General features: G+C 41.2%; 2 protein-coding genes across 2 annotated transcripts in view; both read left to right on the top strand.

The window, feature by feature from the left end:
* LOC133132805 (alpha-2-macroglobulin-like) overlaps positions 1-2,021 on the top strand; it is a 38,928-nt gene extending 36,907 nt beyond the window's left edge. The window contains exon 36 of the mRNA XM_061248548.1: positions 1,869-2,021. Within this exon, the coding sequence (XP_061104532.1) occupies positions 1,869-1,891 (23 nt within the window). The 3' untranslated portion in view covers positions 1,892-2,021. The remainder of the gene's footprint in view (positions 1-1,868) is intronic.
* A 5,128-nt stretch (positions 2,022-7,149) lies between these two features.
* LOC133132806 (alpha-2-macroglobulin-like) overlaps positions 7,150-14,888 on the top strand; it is a 34,367-nt gene continuing 26,628 nt past the window's right edge. Inside the window, exons 1-6 of the mRNA XM_061248549.1 lie at positions 7,150-7,287; positions 7,639-7,819; positions 13,755-13,911; positions 14,237-14,289; positions 14,535-14,555; positions 14,707-14,875. Of these exons, the coding sequence (XP_061104533.1) occupies positions 7,220-7,287; positions 7,639-7,819; positions 13,755-13,911; positions 14,237-14,289; positions 14,535-14,555; positions 14,707-14,875 (649 nt within the window). The 5' untranslated portion in view covers positions 7,150-7,219. The remainder of the gene's footprint in view (positions 7,288-7,638; positions 7,820-13,754; positions 13,912-14,236; positions 14,290-14,534; positions 14,556-14,706; positions 14,876-14,888) is intronic.

Here is a 14,888-nt window from a genome sequence, read left to right as displayed (position 1 = left end):
ATCAACCTTGAGATGTTTCTACAGCTTAATTGGAGTCCACCTGTGGTAAATTGAGTTGATTGGACATGATTTCGAAAGGCACACACCTGTCTATATAAGGTCCCACAGTTGACAGTGCATGTCGGAGGACAAACCAAGCATGAAGTCAAAGGAATTGTCTGTAGAACTCCGAGACAGGATTGTCTCACGGCACAAATCTGGGGAAGGGTACAGAAAAATTTCTGCTGCTATGAAGGTCCCACTGAGCACAGTGGCCTCCATCATCCGTAAATGGAAGAAGTTTGGAACCACCAGGACTCTTCCTAGAGTTGGCCGCCCATCTAAACTGAGCAATCGGGGGAGAAGGGCCTTAGTCAGGGAGGTGACCAAGAACCCGATGGTCACTCTGTCAGAGCTCCAGCATTCCTCTGTGGAGAGGAGAACCTTCCAGAAGGACAACCAACTCTGCAGCAATCCACCAATCAGGCCTGTATTGTAGAGTGGGCAGATGGAAGCCACTCGTAAAAGGCACATGGCAGCCCACCTGGAGTTTGCCAAAAGGCAAAAGGACTCTCAGACCATGAGAAACAAAATTCTCTGGTCTGATGAGACAAAGATTGAACTCTTTGGCGTGAATGCCAGGCGTCATGTTTGGAGGAAACCAGGCACCGATCATCACCTGGCCAATACCATCCCAACAGGGAAGCATGGTGGTGGCAGCATCATGCTGTGGGGATGTTTTTCAGTGGCAGGAACTGGGAGACTAGTCAGGATTGAGGGAAAGATGAATGCAGCAATGTACAGGGACATCCTGGATGAAAACCTGCTCCAGAGTGCTCTTGACCTCAGACTGGGGCGACGGTTCATCTTTCAGCTGGACAACGACCCGAAGCACACAGCCAAGATATCAAAGGAGTGGCTTCAGGACAACTCTGTGAATGTCCTTGAGTGGCCCAGCCAGAGCCGAGACTTGAATCCGATTGAACATCTCTGTAGAGATCTGAAAATGGCTGTGCACCGACGCTCCCCATTCAAACTGATGGAGCTTGAGAGGTGCTGCAAGGAGGAATGGGCGAAACTGCCCAAAGATAGGTGTGCCAAGCTTGTGGCATCATATTCAAAAAGACTTGAGGCTGTAATTGCTGCCAAAGGTGCATCAACAAAGTATTGAGCAAAGGCTGTACTGTACTAGACCTACTTTATAATGTGCATATATTTATACCACGGCATTCATTAATACATTATTCTGACATGCATATTACATCATATATATGGGATAGGAAAAACTCACTTTAAGGTGTCTATTTATACACCTAGACATACTAGCTGTTTTAACAGGATCAATATTACATCTCCAGAAGTACTGATTTATTGAAGAATGATTCCATATTACATTTTACTCCAAGACAACTGATTCAAAACCATACGTGCTAGCTTGGTTGGTTAGGATATTCATACTAGCTTATATTTTTTAAATCCTATTTTAGATTTCTACCTTTCTGATCTTTCTGGTCCTATTTCTTCATTTCTTATATTTAAGTCTGATTAAAAGTTTATATGCAGAATATCTTTTCTGTCTTATTTTCATTGTTTGAACAACCCTGGTGTTGCTGCTACAAACATTGTAACACTGTGCTATCTGAACAATGTAGGAATTATATTTGTTGGCAGATGCTCAAATGCCATGTATTTGATCATTTTATTTTATAATATTTACAATTTTATTATATTTAATTTAATATTTCATATGTAATACAGAATTTTATAATATTACATACACAGTTTATAAAAACATATAATGTGTAAAGGTAAGTGTGATTGTCAAGTCCTCCTCCAAGCCATGGGATTGTCATGTCATATACATGCGCATTGTTGTGTTTATATTGCAGGTGATGACTTAAACCAGCTGTGAAAGGGGGACCAGCCACATCTTTTTTGTCAGTACACTGGACAGTCTTCAGATACATTCTATATTTAATACTCATTGTTTTAATTAGGTGATATGTAATATTGAATTTTGAATTAAAGTTTGAGGAATGATGTATTGTCTCCATTTGCTTGGCTTCCTCAGATTTATTATTTTGCACTCCTGGAACCAATGTGCAGCTGAACAAGGGGCTGACTCCTGTCAGTAAACCGGTTCATTTCAGCACGCACACGTCAAAGAGCCCTTTCTGTATGTATTTCTCACTGCTTTTGGCACATTCCAAGCTGACTGCATCAGCTTTGAAACAGGACGAGGTTTAATGAACAGGACCAGATGAACTGAACCTGAGGGATCATTTAAATGCTTGTAATGGCTCCTTACATTCTCAAAAGGTTAGTTGCAGCCAAACAGTGTGAAAGACGTGCTAAACCAAGGAGGAAAACAGACACTAAAACCTTGTTTTCTGAACAATCCTGTATTTGTCAATCCTTAGATTCTCAGAACACTTTTATGAACTCTAGACATGCACATATGCTGACCACCAAAGCTAGATTTATTGTGTCATAATTTTGTGCTGAAAAGTAATACCAACCAGACAGCAGTAACCGTTCAAAACACTCAGCTAGCATATTTCATAAAAGAATATACAAATTCATGAAATTGTGAATTCACAAAAGGCAGCTATTGTATTATATTAATGACTAATATATTTGTAGCTTATTTAGATCCTTCTACAGTTTTTGAATTGTGTTGAAAAACTGCCCCTAATCTGGGTGCAGACTATATAAACAAAATTACATTTTGCCCTGTTCCTGACATTACTGCTGATTGGCTTATCAACACCAAATAGATGTCAGTGAGGTTTTTCATCCTGGCCTCTAACATTTGGTTGTTTAGCACAGTGCATCAGGTATGGTTAAAGAAAAAAGATGAAATATAGCTAGGGCTGCAACGATTAGTGTTGACCATGTAATTTCGTCGATTTGCATTTTTGTGACCGACGCGTCGTATTGTTTTGAACTAGGTTGCAATTGTTAAATACATTTGGCTCTGAAACGTTGTCAACATTGCTATTCCCAGTCATCACTGAATGAGCTTCATAAGATTAGTGTCTTGATTGCGTGATTTTAGTGAAATTAACCTAAAATCTTAACTAGTGCGCAATGAACAAGTCACATTTGAAGTACAAATAACAGCAATATGTTTATTCAACCAATTTGAATTTCAATGTTTCCATGTCCAAGTCCAACGTTTACCATCACCCTAATAAACAAGTAGCCATGTGCCCACTGTGTAGTGCACAGACGAACACAAATACAAGCATCAGCAAATAATCTGTAGTCATACTGCAGCCCCTCCATGGATAATGTAGCCACAGGCATAGATAAATGATATATAATGAAAAACAGAGTCAAAGTGGGTCAATAAAGTATCTGTAATGAGTCAATACATTAAATGCAGTAAGACATGTCTTTGTGACACAGTAGGTGACTCGCCCTACTAGTATACTATAGTAGGCATCCCCACTGCATTTACAGGCATAAATAAACTTCACAGTGCATGATGAATATTATTATGAACGTTATTAATATTATATTCTTATCAATAAGTAGAAATCATAATATAAAGTCTAATTGTAATTTTCTAGTCTATGTGCAAAATTGTGCAACTGCAAACTAATTCTGACACTGTTACTTTTTTCTCGCACTTTCTTTCTCCTATTAAAAAAAAATAATCTGTGGATTTGAGCTCTTTACTCAAAGATGGTCTACTCTGGGTCTTCAGCTGGTGGTATGAGAGAGGCAACTACCCAAGTGATCGAAGGACAGTAGTATCACACTAAATAAATTCACAATACATTTTGAAATGTTCAACTGCAAATTGAATCCATAAAATTATCGACAGATTAATCCAGAACAAAATAATTGTTAGTTGCAGCCCTAAATTGTAGCGTGGGAAGCTAAGCGGAGAGCCTGGGGCGACCAAGGGTAGAACCTTTTTTAACCAACACGCGAACGTGTTCGTCACTAAATCCCAGGGAGAACAGAAATAGGGATACCCAGCTAGGGACAGGACTTCTCCCGGAACAATGGGAGGAATAGAAATTAAACAAACCAATCTTCGAAATCGCAAACAGAAAAGTAGCTCAAAAATGGCTAGAGAACGTAAAACAACCCTTAATAACCAGGGCGAACCAATAACTTTGGTACCGTGCCAAATAGCTGGGCACTAAGTGAAAACCAAAATAAAATACAACCTAGCGAGAAAAGCTAGGCACGAAAATAAAAACCTCGAGACGCAGCTCGGGACAAAAATGCAAACCAAAATACATCACCGGGGATAACGTCCCTCGACCATCGACTCACACGAGTCCAAAAGAAAAAACAAAACCCTTGAGGAAGGCGCCAGCACACACAACACTTCCAGCTGTACGCCTTCCTTACCTTTTAGATATTTCTCTTTCTTAGCAATGAGAGAATTATCCGCCAGCACCGTACCTGACTCGTATAGGTTTAGAGTCTACCGGGCGCTTTACCGGCTTTGTGCCAAGGGCGAACGGTTGAACACAAGCACTGAAAACTAGTCCATGCTGGTCTTAAATACTCTCCAGGGAGGTATTCCCCTGGAGTAAACGAGGAACAGATGGAAACAATGATCCTCGGCCCTCTCGTGGCACCAGTGAGAATTACCTCCCACCATGACATAAATACAGTCTGTATGCCCCATGGTGGGGTATATAATATATTTGACATAATATTATTGTGCAGAAATAGTTGAAATATTGGTGCCCTTAAACCAGACCCAAGTGCTTAAGGTCTCCTGAGAGGCCAAGAGAGTGCTGGTGGCAGGGGGGAAATGAATCCACTGGAGATGTGCCAGACCTTGGGTGGCGTGTTCCTGCCCAGCGTTGCCGTGCTGTACTGAGGAGAAGACCCGACACTGGCCTTGGAACGGAGCCCCGTCTGCCCGCCATCGCTGTCCAGTCTGGAGCGGAACACCTGCACGTGCAGTCGCAGGGGTCAGAGGACACAGCTCAACCAAACGTGATCTTTCAGTTCAGTATCACAAACTATTTATTCAATCCTAATTAAAGACAAAGACCCAATTTAAAATGAAGTTCAGCTGATTACTCCTGCATTTAATCAATTTTAATACAGAAGTTGCATCCGCTTTCTATTCCTATTAACACGCAGCGGTGATAACTGACTTAGTTTAAAAGTGAAATCAGACTGAGTTTAAAAGTCAGGGGGAGATTTGGAAGCACCATTCGCATGCGAGGTCTATTGTAAAGAACTACACTGCCTCGGGTGTCACCTTAAAACACGTGCACTGTGGGAGTGGCAGTCAGTCAGAGAAACAGCAGAGCGGAAGGCACAGAAGAGAGAGCAGACTCTCTCATTACCTGTGAGAGATTTAGCTGGGAGAGGGGGAGGGCAGGGCTGGCCAGCCTCCCCAGCAGCCAGGACCTCCTGGTACCAGCGCTCTAAATCCACTTAGAGCATGTTCAGTGATGCTTTTCTGCATACCACTGTTGTGGTTACTGTCACCTTCCTGTGAGCTTCGACCAGTCTGGCCCTTCTCTTCTGACCTCTCTCATAAACAATGTGTTTCTGCCCACGGAAGTGCTGCTCACTCGATGTTTTTTTCTTTTTCCCACCATTCTCTGCAAACTCAAGAGTGTGAAAATCCCAGGAGATCAGCAGATACGCAAACCAACAATCATTACACGGCCAAAGTCACTTTAATCACATTTCTTCCCCATTCTGTCATTTGTTCTGAAATACATGTGCTTTTATGCATTTATTTGCTGCCACATGATTGGCTGATTAAATATTTGCATGAACAGACTGATGTACAGGTCTACCGGATAGAGTGCTCACTGAGTGTATCTTTTGTATAAGTGATCATATATGCTGCTTATCCTCCTGTATAAGTAATCAGAATCATATTCTTGAATGCAAAGAGCTTAAAAGTAACTGAAAGTAGGGTTGCTGAGAAGAAAGAAAATTAGTAGCATGCATGAAGACCAGAGTTCTGAGTTTGGAATGCTTGATATAATTAGGTTGTGTGGTGGGAAAGCAACTAGGGAGGTACAGATGAATTAGAGCCAAGGGCTGGTGACTTGGCAAGAGCGCAGAGGTAGATAATGTCAAGGCTGTCATACCTGCCGGTTCCCGGATCCCCGTCCTTTTGTTTATGTTTCCCCAGTTCCCCTTGTGTCATGTATTGTATTTGTTTACGTGTGTTTTTATTTTTCCGTGTTGTAGGCTGGGTGTAGCTTGTGTTCTCCATCCGGTCCTGGTTTTCCATCCCACACAGTCACTTCACTTATCATTTATCCATTAGCACTGATTTAATTTGCCCCGCAGTTCTCACCACATTCCTAACTCATTAGTTAAATGTTGTTTACAATAGTTACATGTTTTTAATGTGAAATCCAGGAGATGCTTCTGCTCTCCAAAGTCAGTTCAGTCTTAATGCATTTGTCTGGCACAGAAGCAGATGATCAGCTCAGATTTCGCAAGGCGTAAAGGTTAAACTAGCATGCTATGTGCAAGACCATGTATCACAGGAAAAGTGTCCAAATATTAGCAAATGTTTATTTTCACCAAGTTCATTTTGAAAGACCCCTAGATTGAGAGAGCTGTCAAAATTTACCTGGATTTTAAAGATGGGGGGTGCCACTATTCTTGAGTAGTTCTATTCATCAAGAAACAAATATTCCTACTTTAATATCAAAATTCCAATTTTCAGTGACAAAAACATTTTTACGAAAAGTGAATACATATTCATTATTCAAATGTCACAAAACAAATTAAACACAACACATTTTACTGAGTGTGACTGCAAGTTACTATTAATAGAATTCTATGAACAGACAGAAATACTTCAAATCTGCCTGGATATAGCCCCTCCTACGTTTCCTAGCATTGAGATTATTGGTCAGTTCAGCACTTTAACCCAGTTAAAGTTAAACAAGTTCAGAAAATGATTTAGAATTAATCCTGACTTTGGACTTGAGGAGGAGGGAGTGCAGCATGATGAAATGGTGTGTCTGTGTGTGTGTGTGTGTGTGTGTGTGTGTGTGTGTGGGGGGGGGGGGTTTGTGTGTGTGTATCAGGGGAGGGCTGTGTGGGGGCGGGGTGGTGGTGGTGGGGGGGGGGCTCTGTCATGAGATGGGCATTTCCCTTTTTGTATAAATCCTGCTGTTTCAGAATTATTCCTCAATGGCTCATCTGACAAAGAGGCACATGTGAGACACACAGAGTGTCTGCATATTGGTTGATTTTTTTCCGATCTGATCTCGTCAGTATGCTGGGGCTGCTGCTAATTGCCTGCATGCTGCTGCAGGCTGCAGACTCCAGATGCCCAGATGACCCGTAAGTATAATATTTTTTATTGTTGTTACTCAGTCAATTTAATCATAAAATTAAGAGAACTGTGCATTGAATTGTCTTTTATGTTCATCAGAGCATTATTCTTAATTGCAAGGCTAATTTTGTAGGGCTTTTAATATTTCCAATATATTTAAATCAGACGAGGATTCAAAGCAAATTCTTTTACTGCATTCCTGCATTTTTGAAAGAAAATGTTCTTCCATCTTCCACTAAAGCTCAGGATGTGAATTTTCTAATTTGTCGGGCATATTAGTGGACACATCCCTTTTATGGGTAAATGTAATTCCACATACTCTATGTTTTTTTTACTTTATATTTTTCTTTCTTTCAAAGAATTTATCTTGTGACAGTGGCCTCCCAAACAACAGGCGGCAGTACAGAGACAATCTGTGCCCACATTCTTCTTCAGAATGGACCGCTCTCTTTTACGCTTACCCTGGAAATAGGTCCCAGTAATACCACTCTCTTGGAGGAATTAGTTATGACAGAGTTCCATCGCTGTGTACAGTTCCAGGTTTGGTGATTTACCATTTTTCAGTGATTGCTTGGCTTTGTCAGTTTTCTTTGTCTGCTGCAGGAGAGATATATGAACATAAGGAATATACCAGAATAGGCAGAATATAATGTTCTAAAATAAATGCATGTTGAATAAAAAGTTGTCACATAAATGTGTAGATATGAATCTTAATTTATGGGGCATACTGACATACTGATAAGTCTCAATATAATATACCTCTATCGGATGATAAAATAACTACTTTTCATAAAATTAGGTTTTCAACTGCACTTGTTACTTAGCTGATCCTTTGCATAGATATTACAGCCATGTCATTCAAAATAATCCCCTCCTGATTAGTCCAGAAAAAGACCACTGCAGAATGATAAAAGAATGTTATCATACCTCAGATTTTCTTTTAAATTAACTGCACTTCTTCCCTAGCTGGTCCATATTAATTCCTTGCTCTGTGTTTTGCAAGAAACACTTCCCTACCAGATGGGTCAGAATTCTTGCAGGCCCTGAACCTGACGACTCTCTCTTTGCAGGGCAGGGGTATTTAGAACAGAATTTCCCTTAAAGGAACATTGTCACGCTTGTTTCAGTTGAGCTTATTTGGATTAAAAGTTTAAATTATGTGTGTAGGCATTTTAAAAATCACAGTGCCATGGTTCTGGGCTTCTGTTCTGATGAATCTCCTGGCACTCCCGTTTTGCGCCACTTGTTTTTTTTTCTCCAATTAAGGGATTAGTTTCACTTAGGCTATCATGTAATCAATACCCTCCTGTTGACGACGGATTCCAATTGTCTGCCGCATGTGGTCTGATTACTGATGGAGGTCAGCTGTATGTCTTTCTATTCTTGTCTTTGAATCGGGGCTTATGTGTCATTTTTTCAATTCCCATGTTCTGATTTTATTTTTTATTAGTGCACTATGTTAGGTATGTGACTGATGATTCTCATTTCCCTGTCCTGGTGAAGTTTTGGCAAGTTAAAGTGGACCCAGGAGTACTAAGGCCCTCTGGTAATTAAGGCTGGCTCAGACCCCCTACAGCTTTTATCAAGAGTAAGGGATAAGTCAATATTCCCCCGATTCGAATGTGGAAATGATTCCATGTCGGTGATCTCCATGGCGGATTGTGCCCAAGATAGATTATTGCTCTTCATTGCCTTCTGAGTGCAATTTGTTTCTATGTATCATACTAAAGTCAAGTATGCGAGTTTGGAGTTATTGCTCCTCCCAGTAAGAGCTGTGTGAATCTCTGATAGCCCAGAGCTCTATGTGGGAGATCTTCGTGGCTGTTTGTGTATTTATCTGGCTTCCTCTTAAGTCTCCTGCACAGTCTGCAGAGCCGAGAAGCGTACTGTATTCATGTCATGATTAATGTATATTTCCTAAAAGTGTGTGGGCTGGCTTGTAGCGTAGTGGTTCAGGTAAATGACTGGGACACCCAAGGTCGGTGGTTAATAAGATCCGCACAGCCGTTGGGCCCTTGAGCAAGACCCTTAACCCTGCATTGCTCCAGGGGAGATTGTCTCCTGCTTAGTCTAAACAACTGTACGTCGCTCTGGATAAGAGCATCTGCCAAATGCCAATAATGTAATGTAATGTAACATGGTGGTTGAATGTGACACTGTACCCACAAATGTGTGTAATTTTTTATTATTAGTCAGTCAGTAGGCGGCACGGATGGTGCAGTGGGTAGCACTGCCGCCTCACAGCAAGGAGGTCCTGGGTTCGAATCCCCGTCGGCCGGGGCCTCTCTGTGTGGAGTTCGCATGTTCTCCCCGTGTCTGCGTGGGTTTCCTCCGGGTACTCTGGTTTCCTCCCACAGTCCAAAGACATGCACGTTAGGCTGATTGGAGAGTCTAAATTGCCCGTAGGTATGAGTGTGTGAGTGAATGGTGTGTGTGCCCTGAGATAGACTGGCGACCTGTCCAGGGTGTGTTCCTGTCTTTCGCCCGGTGTGTGCTGGGATGGGCTCCAGCCCCCCTGCGACCCTGATCAGGATAAGCGGGTTTAGATAATGGATGGATGGATGGATAGTCAGTCAGTTAAATGCATTCAAAGCTTATTTGGCCTAAATTGTCAGTTGAATTATATTGGGAATGTTTTTTGTGTATTCTAGTGTTAGCGTCAGTATTCCTGCTTTGTCAGTGGAATTAGAGATGGGATGTCTTGTGTTTCTTTTGTTATCAAGCTCCTGGTCCTAGGTAAACTATAATGCAGTTACTAGGCAGCCTGCGTAGTTTTGCATACCTATCTCCTACTCACTACTCAGTGGGACGTGAGGTTGAGTTTCTCTGCCGTTTGTTATTTCCTCGCTCGAATCAGATTAGACTTCTTGACCCTTTTGATAGGTCGTTCTATTGGTTGGTTAAGTGCTGGGGAGTGATGTATTCCCTTTTTTAGTATTCCCCTTCCTCCTCTGGGGTGTATCCCTTGTCTCGAGGGATGCCCCCAGAAAATATTAGTGGTTATCTCACGTCTGGGGGTTAACTTTTAGAACCCATCTAGGTCGCGTTTTGTCCACCGACCCCGCTCCCTTACACACCGTCAGTGTAGCTGTCCTAAATATGGGGCAAAACTTATCAAACAAACACGTGTTTTGCTTGAATCTCTAGCCTGTGTTTCCCAGAAGGTAACAGGTCCTCCAACCCCACCCTTTAACATAGAGGCTGGTTTATGGACGGCCACCCATCCAGCTTATCACATAACATTCCCACGAAAATACGGTGATGTTAGCATTAAAAAATAATGGAACTTGGCTAGCCAGAGCGATATGACGGACAGCTCTTATGTTGCTGAGTTAGAGGACAAGCTTTTCGATTTTGACAAAGAAATACAACAAGAAATACAACAAATACAATTTACAGAGGAAGAATTGCATGAGCGAGAAAGACAGACAGTGGAGGACAAGGCAACCGAAGCTAACCAAGAGGACTCATTGGAAGAAGTTTCCACAACCAACGTTTTGATACAGCTTGTTAACTAGATATTTACTTACTCGTCGCTTAGTTGGACCCCTTGGTTGGGCATACTTCTTCTAATGAATCCTCCAATTGCTGCAGAAGAAGTTAGTAAGTACTGCACAGCTTCGAACACTTGCTCCATCCTGCAGTACTTTCCAACTTCTTCTACAGCAATAGAAGGATTAAGTAAGTAATTGGAAGCTTGCCTACTTGATAAGAGAGAATGTAGCTAGTTAAATTCTACCAGTCCTACAAGAGCAACAGGTTACTCAGGCTTTTTTCTGAAAATGACCAACTGAACTGTGTTCTATCCCATAGCCAGTGCCGAACCAACTTCAAAATTGCTACTTCCTCATTTTGATAATGATTTCATTATGTGGTACCTTACCAAATGCTTGGAAATCTTGGTATACAATATCATAAGCCCTGCTATCAAAACTCTTGGAAACTCTTATGAAAATCATGCTAGCTATCCCTAAGAATGTTATTATTTTCAAGAAATAATCCCAGTTTGTCCCACATATTAGATTCCAGTATTTTACATGTGATGCAAGTTAGACTGACAGGCCTGTAGTTTCCTAGATTGGTACGGTCCCATTTCTTATACAGTGGTGTGAAAAAGTGTTTGCCCCCTTCCTGATTTCTTATTTTTTTGCATGTTTGTCACACTTAAATGTTTCAGATCATCAAACAAATTGAAATATTAGTCAAAGACAACACAAGTAAACACAAAATGCAGTTTTTAAAGGAAGGTTTTTATTATTAAGGGAGAAAAAAAAAAAAGTGATTGCCCCCTAAACCTAATAACTGGTTGGGCCACCCGTAGCAGCAACAACTGCAATCAAGCGTTTGCGATAACTTGCAATGAGTCTCTTGCAGCGCTGTGGAGGAAGTTTGGCCCACTCATCTTTGCAGAATTGTTGTAATGCAGCCACATTGGAGGGTTTTCGAGCATGAACCGCCTTTTTAAGGTCATGCCACAGCATCTCAATAGGATTCAGGTCAGGACTCCAAAGTCTTCATTTTGTTTTTCTTCAGCCATTCAGAGGTGGACTTGCTGGTGTGTTTTGGATCATTGTCCTGCTGCAGAACCCAAGTTCGTTTCAGCTTGAGGTCACGAACAGATGGCCGGACATTCTCCTTCAGGATTTTTTGGTAGACAGCAGAATTCATGGTTCCATTTATCACAGCAATCTTCCAGGTCCTGAAGCAGCAAAACAGCCCCAGACCATCACACTACCACCACCATATTTTACTGTTGGTATGATGTTCTTTTTCTGAAATGCGGTGTTACTTTTACGCCAGATGTAATGGGGGACACACCTTCCAAAAAGTTCAACTTTTGTCTCGTCAGACCACAGAGTATTTTCCCAAAAGTCTTGGGGATCATCAAGATGTTTTCTGGCAAAATTGAGACGAGCCTTAATGTTCTTTTTGCTCAGCAGTGGTTTTCATCTTGGAACTCTGCCATGCAGGCCATTTTTGCCCAGTCTCTTTCTTATGGTGGATTCATGAACACTGACCTTAACTGAGGCAAGTGAGGCCTGCAGTTCTTTGGATGTTGTTGTGGGGTCTTTTGTGACCTCTTGGATGAGTCGTCGCTGCGCTCTTGGGGTAATTTTGGTCGGCCGGCCACTCCTGGGAAGGTTCACCACTGTTCCATGTTTTCGCCATTTGTGGATAATGGCTCTCACTGTGGTTCGCTGGAGTCCCAAAGCTTTAGAAATGGCTTTATAGCCTTTTCCAGACTGATAGATCTCAATTACTTTCTTTCTCATTTGTTCCTGAATTTCTTTAGATCTCGGCATGATGTCTAGCTTTTGAGGATCATTTGGTCTACTTCACTTTGTCAGGCAGGTCCTATTTAAGTGATTTCTTGATTGAGAACAGGTGTGGCAGTAATCAGGCCTGGGTGTAGCTAGAGGCTTTCATTATCTCTCACAGAAGGATGTTTTCAAACATGGTAATAATGCTCCACTGTGACATTGTGATGGTGAAGCTGTTGCTAACGAGAGACTACGAACCGGGCAGGCTTATACGGCAGTGTTCAGACCATCGTGAGGTAACATGGTCTTCCGAACACAGGGACGTCGTGCAGTTACTTGTAATTTTCTCTATAATTATTGGTCCAATTCACATCAATCATAGTGTTTTAGTGTCTGAGGTAGTCAATAAGCAACCCTAATCATAAACCATATTCCTCAGGAGAAATACTACCATTGAATGGACATTAATTTCTGATGGAAGCGGCCACTTCCTTGTGAGTTTACGTGACAGTAAACTAAAACCTACAATACTTTAAACTACAGAAAAAAACTCCAAAACTCTTGACTGTACTAAAATAGAGCCAGTGACACTCTGAGCCTAACTACAGTAAACAAAACACTTGTGTTCATTTGCAAGAGTAATGTGCACTCCCGCCACAGGGCATACAAAATCTGCCGGGGAAACTGATTATCATAACACCGTCATTGACCCATGTACAGTAGCCCACTATGTCCCTGTTAGAATACATTCTGGTTAGCATTACAGGAATCTGACTGATTTACTTCTCATATGTTTGTTTTACTTCAGATATCTTCAATGGGGAGCAGTAAAGAGTAATAGAAATAGATTCATAATCTGATTGTTACAAGAAAACATGAAATCATAGTATAATTTCACACTGTTGTCCACCTGACTATTGGAGTTGTAATTGTGTCTTTAGCACAGCTATTTCATGTGCAGTTTTTAAAATGTATTTAAAAGGTATAAAGGATAGAGTCCAATGCATTGTACACATGTTTTTAGCTAAAGCTAATTTTCAACATTAGCCACTTGGTTCGAAATTTTGGGTGCTTCATTCAAGGGTCAATCTGGGAAAATGACTAACTATTGAGTCAGAATGTAAAATGAAAAGATTGGTCTTTGGGATAAATCTGGGATAAAAGGGTTAGAGAGTGACACTCTCATTTACATTCCTCCTCTCTGTCAATTCCAGGTTCCTTCTGTTGTCACTAATACCGTGGCAACAATTGATGCCTCCCTCAAGGGGGAAAAAACATCTTTGAGCAAGAAGACCAAAATCTGGATCAAACCAATCTCCTCCCTCACCATCATACAGACAGACAAGCCCATCTACAAACCAGGACAGACTAGTAATTTTCAAACAGTCATTTATTATCTGGCTCATCCTAGATCGCAGTTCATTAGTGACTATTAAAAATGCAACAGCCACTGACGACCATAACATTGATCACCAGCAAGATTTACTGCTGCTTCTATCTCTAGATAGTGATTAATATGAGACACAGAAAAAAATATGATACTAGGATTTCAATATGATTAATGATTCAAGAAATACTGTACAGGTGCTTTTTAATGTGTGTGTTCAGTAATTGACTTTGTGTTTTGCTGTCCTACTGCTGACTTTCTTTCACTGGTTTTTTTTTTTTTTTTTTTTTTTTTTTTTTTTTTCTGCAGTCAAGTTCCGTATTGTCTCCCTGGATTCTAGCTTCCTGCCTCATGAGGAAGTGGTAAGAGATAATTTTTTGTGTGAGAAGAGAGAGGCAGAGAGACACCAATGTTAATGTGTAAACGTTAAACGTGTCATAAGTGTTTAACCTTACCATATAAGAAGGCCAGTCTCAGAGATAGTGTTTTGAAATTTCGAATTGCATTGCTGAAAGACTTAAAGTGGGTGGGGGTTCATTTGAAATTTGTGTCTGTGACTCTGCTTGGAAAAAAATATTTGACTTTTCTTTTATTATTTCCTTTGCAGTTCCAGGCTATTGAGTTGCAGGTATGGCATCCTGACTATACAATTTGTATGGGTCCGTCACACCACATGGGAAATAGAACTTAGTCTGTCTGTTCAGCTATCTCTATCTCTTCTTGGCATACACCAGTCTGAACCTCAGGCTCTAGGCAATACCTCTGTCCCTCTTTTACAGGACCCTAAGTCAAATCGTATTGCCCAGTGGTTGAATCAATCAATCACCACTGGAATTCTGGACCTGTCCCACCCCACAACGCCTGAGGCCAAGCAAGGCAACTACACCATCTCAGCCAGGACAAAGAGGGACGCTATCACCACCCAGACCTTTGAGATCTTAGAATATGGTAAGGATGCATT

This window comes from Conger conger, chromosome 7 (genome assembly GCF_963514075.1).
Source record: "Conger conger chromosome 7, fConCon1.1, whole genome shotgun sequence".
In the NCBI taxonomy this organism is placed as follows: Eukaryota; Metazoa; Chordata; class Actinopteri; order Anguilliformes; family Congridae; genus Conger; species Conger conger.
Note: the sequence above shows the minus strand (reverse complement) of the source record. Positions and strands in the feature narration are given on the sequence as shown.